General features: G+C 36.6%; 3 protein-coding genes across 5 annotated transcripts; 2 read left to right on the top strand and 1 right to left on the bottom strand.

The window, feature by feature from the left end:
* Positions 1-630: 630 nt before the first annotated feature.
* Positions 631-3,614, top strand: LOC127265128 (pentatricopeptide repeat-containing protein At1g43980, mitochondrial). 2 transcript variants are annotated; one of them, XM_051294803.1, is made up of 2 exons: positions 1,430-1,534; positions 1,666-3,614. In XM_051294803.1, the coding sequence occupies exons 1-2, from the start codon at positions 1,492-1,494 to the stop codon at positions 3,000-3,002; spliced, it is 1,380 nt and encodes a 459-aa protein (XP_051150760.1). In that variant the 5' UTR covers positions 1,430-1,491; the 3' UTR covers positions 3,003-3,614. The 2 variants fall into 2 exon arrangements, with proteins under 2 accessions (XP_051150759.1, XP_051150760.1); XM_051294802.1 differs by having other exon boundaries at positions 631-3,614.
* A 1,170-nt stretch (positions 3,615-4,784) lies between these two features.
* Positions 4,785-9,508, top strand: LOC127265315 (inactive protein kinase SELMODRAFT_444075-like). Its single transcript, XM_051295065.1, has 9 exons — positions 4,785-4,938; positions 5,575-5,672; positions 5,974-6,164; positions 6,776-7,369; positions 7,489-7,649; positions 8,206-8,276; positions 8,367-8,514; positions 8,654-8,803; positions 9,158-9,508. Exons 1-9 carry the CDS (start codon positions 4,792-4,794, stop codon positions 9,251-9,253), a joined length of 1,656 nt encoding a protein of 551 aa, XP_051151022.1. The 5' UTR covers positions 4,785-4,791; the 3' UTR covers positions 9,254-9,508.
* A 284-nt stretch (positions 9,509-9,792) lies between these two features.
* LOC127265332 (chaperone protein dnaJ 10-like) lies at positions 9,793-12,903 on the bottom strand. 2 transcript variants are annotated; one of them, XM_051295086.1, is made up of 11 exons: positions 12,507-12,903; positions 12,196-12,317; positions 11,932-11,991; positions 11,681-11,763; positions 11,448-11,601; positions 11,208-11,337; positions 10,920-11,075; positions 10,663-10,841; positions 10,465-10,545; positions 10,244-10,384; positions 9,793-10,123 (listed from the first exon to the last, which is right to left on the bottom strand). In XM_051295086.1, exons 2-11 carry the CDS (start codon positions 12,280-12,282, stop codon positions 10,043-10,045), a joined length of 1,152 nt encoding a protein of 383 aa, XP_051151043.1. In that variant the 5' UTR covers positions 12,283-12,317; positions 12,507-12,903; the 3' UTR covers positions 9,793-10,042. The 2 variants fall into 2 exon arrangements, with proteins under 2 accessions (XP_051151043.1, XP_051151042.1); XM_051295085.1 differs by having other exon boundaries at positions 12,196-12,562.
* Positions 12,904-12,926: the final 23 nt, after the last annotated feature.

Here is a 12,926-nt window from a genome sequence, read left to right on the forward strand (position 1 = left end):
CTAGACAGGGGGGGATAAAGATTAGGCATATATGTATATTCTTAGAGACGACTGTCCCATTCCAGTATTGAAATAAATGACAAAATATTGTAGCATTAGGCGTTAAGTTTAGAAACCATTGCTTGCATGGAAAGCAAATCTCAAAAAATATTTTTTGTTGGATGAAAGCTGGCAAGTTGAAAATTAAAATAGAAATGTGAGATATTTTACAACGCCCGTGTTAGAATGCCGCTGAAAAAAGGGGATTCTGCAACGACTTTCAAGAATCTGATGCAACTTTATTATGAGCTATATTTTTATTTTTAATTTTTTTATTAGTGATGTGACAAACGAAACATCCATAACCTATTCCCATACACACACATGCTTATCATATAATTAAATGTATGTATAAAAATTTCTGTATGATGGGAACTGTTCATTTGCCAGTTGCTTCTGATTTGTGCCTACACACCTGTGGTTGGATATCATATTCTACTATTAATTATTTACTCACTGTGCACATGTGAGCATAATTTATTTTCATTTTCAGAATGCTTGATTAATTCTTTCTAGAGTATGTAAAATATTAAATGCATATCGAATGAAATCCTTGATAATAAAGTCTGTGAAGTAGCTACGTAGAGCCAAGACCACATCTTGAAATCCAGAGAAACCTGAAAATATATAGTAATTAGGTATGTAGGTGGGCGTGTAAAACAAAGCGGGTGGGACGTGGAAGAAGGTACATCCGGCTCATTATTGCCCCATCAACTAATCACTTATTAGGTCTGGTGGAAAGTAATTCTTCCATGACTTCATTGCATTCACAGGTGATCGGCTACTCTTGATTTGGGTTAGGGTTTTGTAGTAATTATATCAGCATCGCGTTGTCCCATCCCAATCCCATTTCCTTCTTGTGGTCAAGCTCTGTTTTTTATCTCCAAAACTAAATGCGAGTCCAAATGGTATTAACGTTGATCCAGATTTCAAGTTAAAATAAGTATGTTTCTGGTCTGGTGGGCTTCAAGTCTTGTCGGGAACTTTTCTGGGCCAAATTCCTATTTAGTTTTTCATCAGCTCCACACCCTAATTGTGATGCTATCGACGTCTTCCTTTGCATGTTTGGTCATATTCAAAGGGCCGGGAGAATACTTCATACGGTTTCAATTTTTTCAAGCCTCATCGATCAGTGTTCTTCGTCATCAAACCCTTCGAATTCTCTGAGATTAGTTCATGCCCAGTTGGTAAAGTTCGGTTTAAGTTCCAATACATTTTTGGCTAATCGCTGCATCGATCTTTACTGCAAATCCGGGTGTGGAAGTGAAGCTTTGAGGGCATTTAATGAACTTCCGAATAAAAATATTGTATCTTGGAACTTATACTTGAAGGCGTGCGTTAAATATTTTGGTGCTGAAAAAGCACACAATGTGTTCACTGAAATGCCCGAGAGAGATGTTGTGAGTTGTAACACAATGATTTCGGGCTATGTTTCGAGTGGATTCGTAGGTGATGGATGGGAACTCTTTTTCAAAATGCAGGATTGCTATGTTAGGTGGACTCACTTTACTTTTTCAATCATGTTATCTTGTGTAGAGTGTGGTAATCATGCCAAGGAAATGCATGGATGTATAATGAGGCATGCTGAATGTTATTCCCATTTGGTTGTTGGTAATTCCTTGATAGATGCGTATGGGAAGCTTGGCCTCGTGGATTATGCGCTTGCTGTGTTTCTGAGCATGAAGAATGTGGATCTAATTTCTTGGAACTCCTTGATTTCTGCTTGCTGTAAATCTGACAATGACAATTTTGCTGTGCGCATATTCTGTTTGATGATAAGTAGAGGTTTCAAAGTGGATGAGTATACAGTCTCTGCAATGCTCGCTGCTGCGTCCAACTTGCAGAATTTGGAAAGTGGAAAACAGATGTTTTGTCTTTCTGTAAAGATGGGGTTTCTTCGGAATACAATCGTTTCAAGTGCCGCAATTGATATGTTCTCCAAATGCAACAGAATGCAGGCTGCTCTCTGTCTATTTCAGGAATCACACATACTTGATTCAGCTATCTGCAATTCAATGATTGCTTGTTATGCAAACCATTATGCAGAGGAGAATGCTCTCGAGCTTTTTGTGTCTTCTTTCAGGGAAGGTATCAGACCAACAGAATTTACACTAAGCTGTATTATTCACTCTGCTGCAGAACTTTTTCCACTGGAGCAGGGCACTCAGCTTCATTCTTTAGTGGTAAAAACAGGGTTAGAATTGGATGCAGTTGTGGCTAGTTCTCTTGTCAATCTGTATGGCAAACAAGGATTAATTGAGTCTGCAACAAATATTTTCTTAGATATGGTATTTAGAGATTTGATAGCGTGGAATACCATGTTACATGCGTTGACTCACAATGGAAAGTTTGTTGAAGCTATTCAATTCTTTGAAAACCTACTTCAAAGTGGTTTGGGTCCCGATCAAATATCCTTCTCTGGTGTTCTTTTGGCTTGCAGATACGGTAGGTTTATTGAGGAAGGCATGGCTTTTTTATTTGCTATGCAAAAGCAGTACGGGGGTTGGCCAATAACTGAGCATTATGCCTATGTTGTGGACATGATGATTCAGGCCGGTAGAATTAATGAAGCTGTTTATTTATTGCACATGATGGAATGTGAACCTAATGATCTTATTTGGGAATCAATACTTTGTGCCTGTTGGGATTATGGGAGTGCAGAGCTCATTGAACAAGCTGCAAATAGGATGATTGAGCTTGAAACAAAATCATCGCTTCCCTACTTGGTTTTGGATAAACTTTATGAAAAAACAGGTAGATGGGAAAGCCTTGCTCGAGTGAGGAGGAAGATGAAAATGAGAATCACAGAGGAAGTAGTTGACTGCAGTTGGGTTGGTATAAGAGGCCATATCTATTCTTTTACAGCAATTGAAATGATTCATTATGGCCGGGAGGATATTTCCTCAATTCTGGGTTTATTAAAGCAAGAAATTTCAATGGAAACCAATGCTTGTTTCAAATAATACAGTGAGTAAATTGGTATGCAAAGCAGAGATTTGTCTATTCTTAGTTTGGTAATCCCAAGTATTGAACAACAGGCGGGTATGATTCTGTTCACATAGATAATGGTTTCCAGACGGTAAGGAAACGTAACTACAGGGGAATAACTCATTAAAGGCACAAGAAATCAGTTCGAGTGATGTGAAAGTTGATTTTTTGCCTTCGTGATGTTTGTGAAAGACCACCATTCTGCTGCAGTTGTCGCAATCACTAGGGCTAGATACAATTGAGAAACTTTCTGATGTATATGCTTTGTATGAATCCATTAAAGAATCTACAAAGAGACAGCTCTGCTATTTTGTTATATCAATGTCTGAACACTTCCTCTTGGTTTTTACTTTAGCAAGAGCACAAAAAGGGATATGGACTAATACAGATAGTACAAATTGCTACAAGATGATTTTTTGTTAATTTGCTCTCGGTGTGATATGGTTTATGTACTCAACCTAGTTTTCCTCCAACAAGAGGACAATGCTAGACAAATCTTTTGTAAACTTGAGTTTGCTTGAAAGGTATCGATCTCGATCTATTGTTTTTATCTGTTGTCTCTCTCTAATTTGATATAAAGTACAATATTACATGAATTTTGTATAGTTTGATATTTTTAGCTGTTCTTATGACAAGCTCATGTTTATTGTCGTGGTTGATCTTAAATTTGAGCTATGGGCACAGTTCCTCAGGCTTGCTTATAAATTAAACCTCATGACAAATTGGAAACCACTAATGTTCTTTGAGAATAATTGCCTGAATTACATATGACTGAGCTCAATAATTGAAGAATTAAGAGTGAGTGAAAGTGTGAAACAATAAAGTATACACTGATGATGATATATACAGCAGCCAAACTAACGATAAGACCCTTGAGAAGCACAAAAGTTTACCTCCATTTTTGTTTTTTTCCTATGGAGAGACCTACGGAAGTGTCACATATGGCCTAACATTTTGAGACCTGCAAAATATGGAATCTTTGAAATTATCTCTGAGCTGCCTTGGAATCATCTACATTTTTCTTGCAGTGTGTTTCTGTAGGTCCCTCATGCAACCCTATCTATATGCATCCATACAAATATATATACCACATATTCTATGATTTGTCAGATCCATGCATGTAGACAGTGAATGAGACAGAAAGAATGACAACAAATGAATAGTAGATAGGAAAGATCTATCGTGTTCAAGGATTCTTGAAATAGGAATTGCCAAGGATTCTGATTCGAGAATTCTGGAAGAGAAGTTTTTTGAGAGATATGTTTCTTCAGAATGTTTTGAAAACAATTATTTTCTAAGTGGAATTGTAGTTATTGAATTTTCATGGGTGTTTTGCATTCAAGAAATCGTTGAATACTTTCTTGGATTTCAATTTACATGATGCCACCCATGGAGAGGAACAACAGCACTAGTTCTTTCATGGCAAAGAGCATTGTTTGCGCTTTTGATGCATCGAAAACTTGGAATATGCAGGAGTGTAAGGGTATCATCACTAATATCCTGACGCAGGATGACATAATTCAAGACATAAATTCCATCAAGTTTCTTGGAGTGTTAGACAAAGTACTTCATCCCCGTGAGTTTGGAAGCCTCTCTTATATCCCTTATTGCATTTTCCACTTAAGGGATGGCTATACATGCATGCTAGAAAATAGTTTTATTTTATTTGACTTTTTTTCTTTATATAGAGCAAATTCAGTGACTGATGTCAGTTATAGGTGATTCTTCTTTTTCACTTTTACTGTGTATTCATTATTAAAGAGTATGTCTGCAGTGGGTTTCCAAATTAAAATAGGCCCAGAGTCTTTCATTGGAGCACATGCCCGTGCAATTGAAGAAGAAGTTTCAAGAAAGCTTGAATCATACATGGGCATGCTTCAGCAAAGTGTTGAACACTTTCAAGCTAAAGGGGTAAATTATTTTTGTCAATTTATTCCTTGGTAACTCTTAACTCTAGAAGACAAGATGATGCCACATGGTTTATAAACGATCCTTCTATGAATGATATCTGTTATTAACACTCCATAAAAAATGACTGTTCTTATTCTTACCATGCTCCCATTCTCAAACAAGTGATTCTAAATATGTTTGCAAACTCCACTATTTTCAAATGAAAGATTCTTAGGTGGGAAGTTAGTTTGATTTGTTTCACTTTTTAATAATGTGATCATTATTGAAAGTTATCTTGGATTTTTAAAGAAGATTATGGCATTTTATGGCAGAAAAATGTCTATTGTGAAGCAATTCTGCTTTATAATATCTTTCTTTTTCTTATCATAATATGTCAGCACATCTTATATGATAAAACCTACTCATATATTTTCAAAGAGATGACAAGATATATATACAAATGTTGGGAAGCCTAAACTAGGAAGGAAACCAAAGCATACCTATCTCTACACCTTAAAAATATTTAAAAATTATATAAATTGAAGAACTATGGATTCTCTGCTTACATGTCACATACTCTGCAAGTGTCTTGTTTGTCTGAAATTGTAATTTGCACAAAGGTATTATTATCACTTGATTGTGAAATTATATTTCTAGGTTGATATTGAAGTCAAGATTGCTGTTGGAGCTCCAATGAACAAGATTATTGTACAAGAAATTGTAACTCTGGATGCGACATGGGCCATACTTGACAGGTAACATTTTATTTCAAGAATTATTGATTTCATTCAACCTTCTCATCTATGTAATTTTATTCATCAGATTTGATGAGGAAATACGGGTTTTTTAATTTTATTTCCAGCCAGGATATTCACCATTATGTTCCTTTTAAGTTTTTTATAGTGCATACCCTTCATAAGATGAAATTCATGACAATTTACAGCCCTTCTATAACCTTCTTATACAAAAATTTATTTTGGTAGGTTTTTCCTTGCTTTGTCCACGCACTTGAAGACATTGTTTCAAAGAGGTAGCTGATAGTTTATTATTTGGCAGGCAGCTGAGGAAGGATTTGAAGTTTTACCTTCAGCACATACCTTGCAAGGTTGCACAGGTCATCAATAATTTTTCCTTGCATGTTTTGAGACCTTATTATCTGGACAAGAGTACTGGTGTATTCAAGTATAAGATGCTTTACTCGCTATCCAAGCCTGTTCCACCTCCACCTTCTCCAGATAATGATATTGGTAAGCACTGTGACATATCTGTGTCTATAATTTCCTCACCAAAATGCTCTCATAGTCTGAAAAATGGCTTGATTCCTGTCTCCAAGTCTTGCAACAAGGAAGAAAAAGTTATATCGCTCAATGAATCTAACTCGTCTTCACCAAAAACTATCAGGTTTACTTATATACTTTTGGGCCAAAATATTGTATGTGCACTGTGGTTTGATTACAGTTTGTTGTCTGCATTAGCATCAGTGCTAAAAGTATCTATCCTTTTAACAGAAATTGAGGTGAACGTCAGGAATTTGGCCCTGAAAGTCATTTCTTATTCTTCCTTTTATGCCTAAGTATGTTCTTAATCATACTGTGCACTTCTCGATCTGATGTAGTTATTTCCTGAAGAAGCAACCTGTTGAAAGAGAAAAAAAAAAAAAAAAAAAAACTGTCAGTTTAGCTAATACATCCACTTTGTCCCAGCTGACAACCATAGGATAGCAATATTCTTTTCTCAATATGATGATAGCATCAAATAAATAGCTAAGCTAATCTTGTGAGCTTTTCACAATTTGTGTTCTTTTCGTTTGGAGCTAAATATCTTGTATGTCATGCAATTCTTTGAAAAGTCTCAACAGGCTGCCTCAATGAACTGGAAAATAAATGTGATGACTCTTGTCAAGTGATTCAAAGAGAAACAAGTGAGCTGAGTCATTCCGAAGAGCCTAATATTCGTGAGATAATAGTCTCAGAGGAATGTAGTACTTCTGAGATACAGATCTCACCAGATGAGCATCCACCTATTAATGACAAGGCAAAAAATGGATGTGATGATTCTCCTCCAATGATCCATATGGAAAAAAGTCAGCAGACATTCCCTGATGCTTCTAGTCTTAACATTGATGATTTGATAAGGAACCTCCATTCGATGGGATTAACTTACTCCACGTTACAGATTGCAACTGATTATTTTTCATCTGATAATATGATTGGAGAAGGTAGACATGGAATTGTATATAAAGGTCAGCTTAAGGATGGGCGTCTCACTGCCATTAAGGTGCAAGAGGACTTAAATGCTCAAGATTGCAATGAATTTTTGTCTCAAGTATTTGTCCTCAGCACCGTTCGTCACAGTAACATCGAGAAACTTCTTGGTTATTCTTGCAAGGAAAACCTCAACATCATGGTCTATGAATATATATGCAATAAATCACTCGAGTGGCATCTATCTGGTGAGCAAAATTTTGAGACTACTCATCCGAAAAAAAGACTTGTTTAATTATTTTATTTTATTTTTTTGGTTCTGTTTCTCTTCCTTTACCCCATGCTTAACAAATAAGCTATGCTCCAGATAATACAAACCATGTTCTTGAATGGCATCACAGACAAGCTATTGCCATTGGCACTGTAAAAGGGTTGCACTTCCTGCATAAAGAGTGGTGGGGAAGTCCTTTCATCCATGGGGACATCAGGCCAAGCAATATACTGCTCACAGATGATTTGTCTCCAACGGTAAATCTGTAAACTTGTCGCTATAGAAGTTTTTATAGAAACATTTCTTTTAATATCTATTAGTCTCCATTTAATTTGAACCATTCCAACATTTTAAGAAGTTGGGGAGCTCAAATAACCAATTTTGAGATCACAATCGTGAAACACTTTTCCATTCCTTGTGCTGCACAGCCTTTATTAATCAATCATTTTTCCTAGGCTAGTGGTGTATTATTATTATTATTATGTTACAAAAGAAAAAAAATAAAAAATAAAAGCCAAAATAAATTATTGTTTGTAATGATTTTTTCTACTAAACATCAGAATTGGCTCAACCTTATCTACACTAGCCTAGTTAATCTGAGTCAACACGCTTGTCTGCTTCTGTTTTTTGTTGCTCAGTTCCATTCCAACTGGAAATAATCATATCGGTTCAGTATGAAACAGTTTAGATGATGCTACTTAGGCATCACACACATGTGGAATGATTGCTCGGAAAAATACCGGGAGCAGGATGAATTTGTGGGGATTAACTTACAACTCACCTTATATTCTCTTTTCTTTTTGTTCATGCCAGTTGGTTAACTGCAGCCACTCCAAGTGGAAAACGAATAACTGTGACTTACAGAGAAGTCCTGAAGATCTTCTGTGAGTATTATTAATAATTCACATCCTACAGTGGACAACATTCCCTTATAGTGACTGGAGCTTGAGCTTGAGTTTTCTCACATTGTGCAGATATCTTGCGCCAGAACAAGCAGAAAATTACATTTTTTCCTTGAAAACGGATATATACGCCCTTGGTATTGTTTTAATACAATTAATATCAGGAAAATATGTGTCTGCTTCATCAGGAGACAACTGCCAACAATCTCTTAGACAATGGGTGCGTTTTCTGATCATTTTGAGTTTCAAAACCTCAATATTAGTAATAACATCTTAAACTGCATCTGTTCTGCTTGTTTCCCCAAAAACATCAATGACCAACTACAATGTTTCAGACAATTATTCTTTCTTGGTTTCAGGCTTTGCCATTGATTGAGACACTTGCATGGGATGAGCTTGTTGATCCTCGTCTTGGTAACACATATTGCATGTATGAACTATACAGCATGGCAAAAGCTGCGCACATGTGCATTCAAACTAACCCTGAACTACGGCCAACCGCTGAAGAGGTAAACCTGTCTCTAGATCTTTCATTATCCATTTGGTTTTCTATGATTAGTAAATAAAATCTGTTTTACTTTTACAAATTGAACTTAATGCATTCTTAGAAGCAAACAAAAAAGGTGTAAGATATCATGAAAGCATAATGAAGTTACACTGTGACAGAGCTTATTATGGCATTTGGCAATTAGATGTCCACATAGCAGTCGATAGCAGAATTGCTTAAAACAGTACTCAATATGTATTCTACTGGTCTCATGCTTTGGTTTGTCTATCATTCAATTCTTAGCACATTGTACTTTGGATCTCATTCTTAAAAACTTCACCTTGGTAATATCCTTTTGACGCTGAGCTTGCTCTAGGTATTGCACCTTTTGGAGGGGACAAATAATCATCTACGCCACTCAAAGTGTAATTTATACCCCATCATACTAAGTACAGACGCCAGCCTTGAATGAGATGAAGCCAGCAATTGTTCATCCAGGCAATCTTCTAATTTTTCTTTACTTTTAATGCTGCTGGAACTTTAAGCAGATTTGGCACTCTCTCTATGAGTGTCATTAATCTCATTCTTTGGCCATCATCAGTTTGAGTAGAATAGAGATATTGCTAATGGTTGGCCACTGTAATAAATATTGGATGTTTTGAACTCCTAAAACAATTTGGCAATATATCAATTGTTTTATGGTTCTACCCTAGGTTATGTTCAATTTGTCATTGTAAAACATGATGCATTATCATTACCTAGAAATGGGTGTATGCCGACAGAAACAAGAATATTATCCTTCTCTTAAGCAGCATGCTATTGTTCTAGATAAATGCAGCAGACATGTCAACTTGGAATCATGAACAGAACAAAACTATTTTCTAACGACAGTTCCATAGAATACAAATAGTTTAAGATACAAATATCAAGAAGAGAAACAATTGCCGTTTGTTCATTTTTGTTTTCATTTTCAAATTTTTAATATTCTATCTACCACTTTTCATCCAAAAATATCACACACCCAACACCAATTTTTCATAATAAAGCATCAGTTACAAAACTACTCTCACCTCAGAAATATCCAAACATAAAATAAAAAACAAAACACAGCTGAAAAAATATATCTACAGTTTCTTACAGTTGGCAAGCTGGATTGCAAAATGAGTGCATCAGGAAACAAAGAAATGATAGGAAAGTATAGGAAATTCCAGGTGGAGACATTCTGCCGCTAGAGAGTGTTTTATACAAGATTATCATGCTCTCATCGTCCTCTGTACACAATTTCTTCATCATCCACATCAAATGCTGGGTTGCAAAGACACCTGAATAGTTTTCCAATGCCCTGTAACATGAGGAAACAAATGGCAGGCCAAATCACCATTTGCTAAAGTAGTTGCCACTTGCCACATAAGATAATAAGTGGTCCATTCTTGTATGTATTTTAGATTAAGCATAGATTTACTTGTGTAAGGAAAGGAGTCTTGTAGTTCAATGATCTTGGCGAGTCGTCTTCTCCATCACTGCTATCAGAACTGCTGGCATCTTCCTCTGCTGAATCAATCTTCTTCTTTGATGTCTCAGCATTTTGTACAGACTTCTGATTCTGAATGCAACACCTTTCTCAGTTATGTTTGACATAGATATAATCCAAGTGATGCAATTCTTGCCTAGAATATAAACCACCTGAAAAATTTTTCCTAGCGATTTCAAAGCCACTGCTCGCATTTTGATCTCTTCCTTTCCTGCACTGTTGTCCTGGAGCACCTACAAGATATGTACTGACCTTGCCTTAGCCAAGTATATAGAAACTCCAAATGGGGGAGAACACTAGAGCATTGGATGAACTGAATTTGGTTCATCGGAGTAGGAGAAAAAACCAACCATTTGGCACACATGTATTAGAGTTAATTCAATGTCAACAATATTCAGTTTCCAAAGTGAATTCGTTAGTGTCGCTTCATTCAATCTTAAATGTGATTCCAAATCATTTTCTGGACCACTGCCATCCGTCTTGAAGTCGCGCCTGATATCTTTCTGAAGCTGCAGCAGCTGAAAAGCACCTGAAGTTGAGATGTATTCAATCAATAGAAATCAAAGATTAAAACAAATGTCTTGACTTCCTGGAGGAAAATAAACACCTTTTGCTGCCGTGAATTGTGATTTTAAGACGTGCCCTTTATGGCGCACCCACTCTGCCAAAAATGGCACTCCTAGATACACTTTCTTCCCAATCTGCAATGCTGCCTGTCTTGTGTATATGTATCCGATCGAATGGAGAATTTCAGCTCCAAATGCTATACATAGCTAAGAATCAGAAGAATTTTTCTAAAGATTGTGATACAAAAAATGATCTGAAGTATTTATAAACTTAGGGACATGATCATCCTCAGAGGGATTCCAAGAACATAAGAGGGAGTCATTCTGACCTGCTTGTGAAAGCCTCTCAGCCTCAGATTTAGCTTGTTTCAAAAAGCCTTCTTTGTCGCCACGAACATACTGGTAAAGGAAATCTCTAAGTTTCCTAGCAAGCTTTTCTTCCCTCTCTCTTTGAACATCCTTCAAAGAAAATCAGAAAGGCAAATGACGTTAAAAAAACAGAGGTATTATCATGCTACCGTTGGAGTTTCCTTGTCATAAATGTATTAGGCATATTTGATCTGCTCTACCTTGAGTCTTTCTTGGATTTCATCAGGGCCCTTGCTTTCAACAGAAAATTCTGTTAAAGCCATTGATGCCACGGCCAAATGCCCAACATAGTCTTCAAAGAGTTCACTTCCGAAGAGAAGAGCAAAAACAGCTGTGGGATCAAGCATTGTTTCCCTAAATGTACATATATGAACATAAGTTGAATTCTGCATAACTCAGTATTAATAAGAGAACAGCTTTGGATGACACATACTTAGATATGCAGTGCTTTCCATTGCGATCATAAGCATCTCTCTGCACAGGATCACTCAAAACTTGATATGCTTCTCCTAATACCTAATGAAATGAAAATCACTCTAGCCATCATATAGAAAAAAGCACGATGTGCAGAAAAAAATGCAGAACTGAACAAAGCTTTTATCAAGGTGAGAAGTAAGTTATCAGATTGTCAGAAAGGATTTTTTCCAGTAAAAAACAGACTATGAGAAGCCATTGAGTAATTGCCTGGAATCTTTCAGCTGCTTGTGGATCACCGGGGTTTTTGTCAGGGTGAACTTGCCTGGCCTGCACCACTCAGAAAGACAACTTTCTTATAAAAGAGTTATTACATGGACTTTACCAGCAATAAATCCACTGAACTGCATCCCTTATTGCACATGAGTGAACCATAGTGAAAGCATTGGTTACTAAATTGGCAAAAACACCAGCCTTGTAAAGATAGTTAGCTCTTTTATGTTATGGATTTAAATAAGCAAATTGAATCCAAACCTTAAGATAGTAAGCCTTGCGAATCTCCTCCTCTGATGCAGAAGGACAAACCCCAAGAACATCATAGTACTCCGTTTCTTTCACCATTTTCTTCTATTCCCTTGTAATAAGCTCTTCCAAATCTGAAAAAAAAAGCAGTTCCCAAGTCCCAATAAAGTATGGTGATCTCGAAGAAGAAGAAGAAAAAGAGGAATATAGAAAGAGTGATGTGGGGTGGGGGCAGAATAGAAGGTGGGCATGTTGAGGAACACCCTCCACAAGGACTAGCTAGAGTCTAGATACATGGTGGCTTTCCAGACCAGTTCTCTCACCATTAGAGATAAAGGTTGAGCTTTTTCGCGGGAGAAATCAGTTCTTTAACTGACACTTTTGTGGCACTGATCATGTATGTCTGCAGTCTGCGCTGTCTATTCCACCCTCCACCCACTTCAAGTAAATTCATTTATTATGGATTCAAAAAGTAGGATGTGACAGTGGATGGACTTACTTTACTACGACCTCACCAATCAAGAAACTTGATGGGTCCATTCCATATGAAGATAGAATTTTCTGATTCATTTAAACAGAGCAATACGACATACTGGATTTATTGAGATTATTCTTTTCAATTTGTTGGATTGCCTCTATGAAGGAGGGTAGTTCGTTGAAGGTAGGATTCTATTTACAACTTTGTGATTATCTGTTCACTTCTGGCTAGATTTGCTTATTGATTTTGTCCCATTTCGAAACAT

The sequence above is a fragment of the Andrographis paniculata genome, unplaced genomic scaffold (assembly GCF_009805555.1).
Source record: "Andrographis paniculata isolate CXL003 unplaced genomic scaffold, ASM980555v1 Contig72END, whole genome shotgun sequence".
NCBI classification, from domain to species: domain Eukaryota; kingdom Viridiplantae; phylum Streptophyta; class Magnoliopsida; order Lamiales; family Acanthaceae; genus Andrographis; species Andrographis paniculata.

Bases quoted from the DNA above. Each gene is read 5' to 3' on its own strand.
- LOC127265128 (XM_051294802.1), top strand. From the start codon at position 1,101: ATGTTTGGTCATATTCAAAGGGCCGGGAGAATACTTCATACGGTTTCA.
- LOC127265315 (XM_051295065.1), top strand. From the start codon at position 4,792: ATGTCTGCAGTGGGTTTCCAAATTAAAATAGGCCCAGAGTCTTTCATT. The intron at 5,673-5,973 runs GTAACATTTTAT...ATTATTTGGCAG, and splicing joins ACATGGGCCATACTTGACAG to GCAGCTGAGGAAGGATTTGA. The intron at 6,165-6,775 runs GTAAGCACTGTG...AAGTCTCAACAG, and splicing joins TTCTCCAGATAATGATATTG to GCTGCCTCAATGAACTGGAA.
- LOC127265332 (XM_051295086.1), bottom strand. From the start codon at position 12,282: ATGGTGAAAGAAACGGAGTACTATGATGTTCTTGGGGTTTGTCCTTCT. The intron at 11,076-11,207 runs GTCAGAATGACT...AGCTATGTATAG, and splicing joins TGAGAGGCTTTCACAAGCAG to CATTTGGAGCTGAAATTCTC. The intron at 10,546-10,662 runs GTTGGTTTTTTC...CATATCTTGTAG, and splicing joins TAATACATGTGTGCCAAATG to GTGCTCCAGGACAACAGTGC.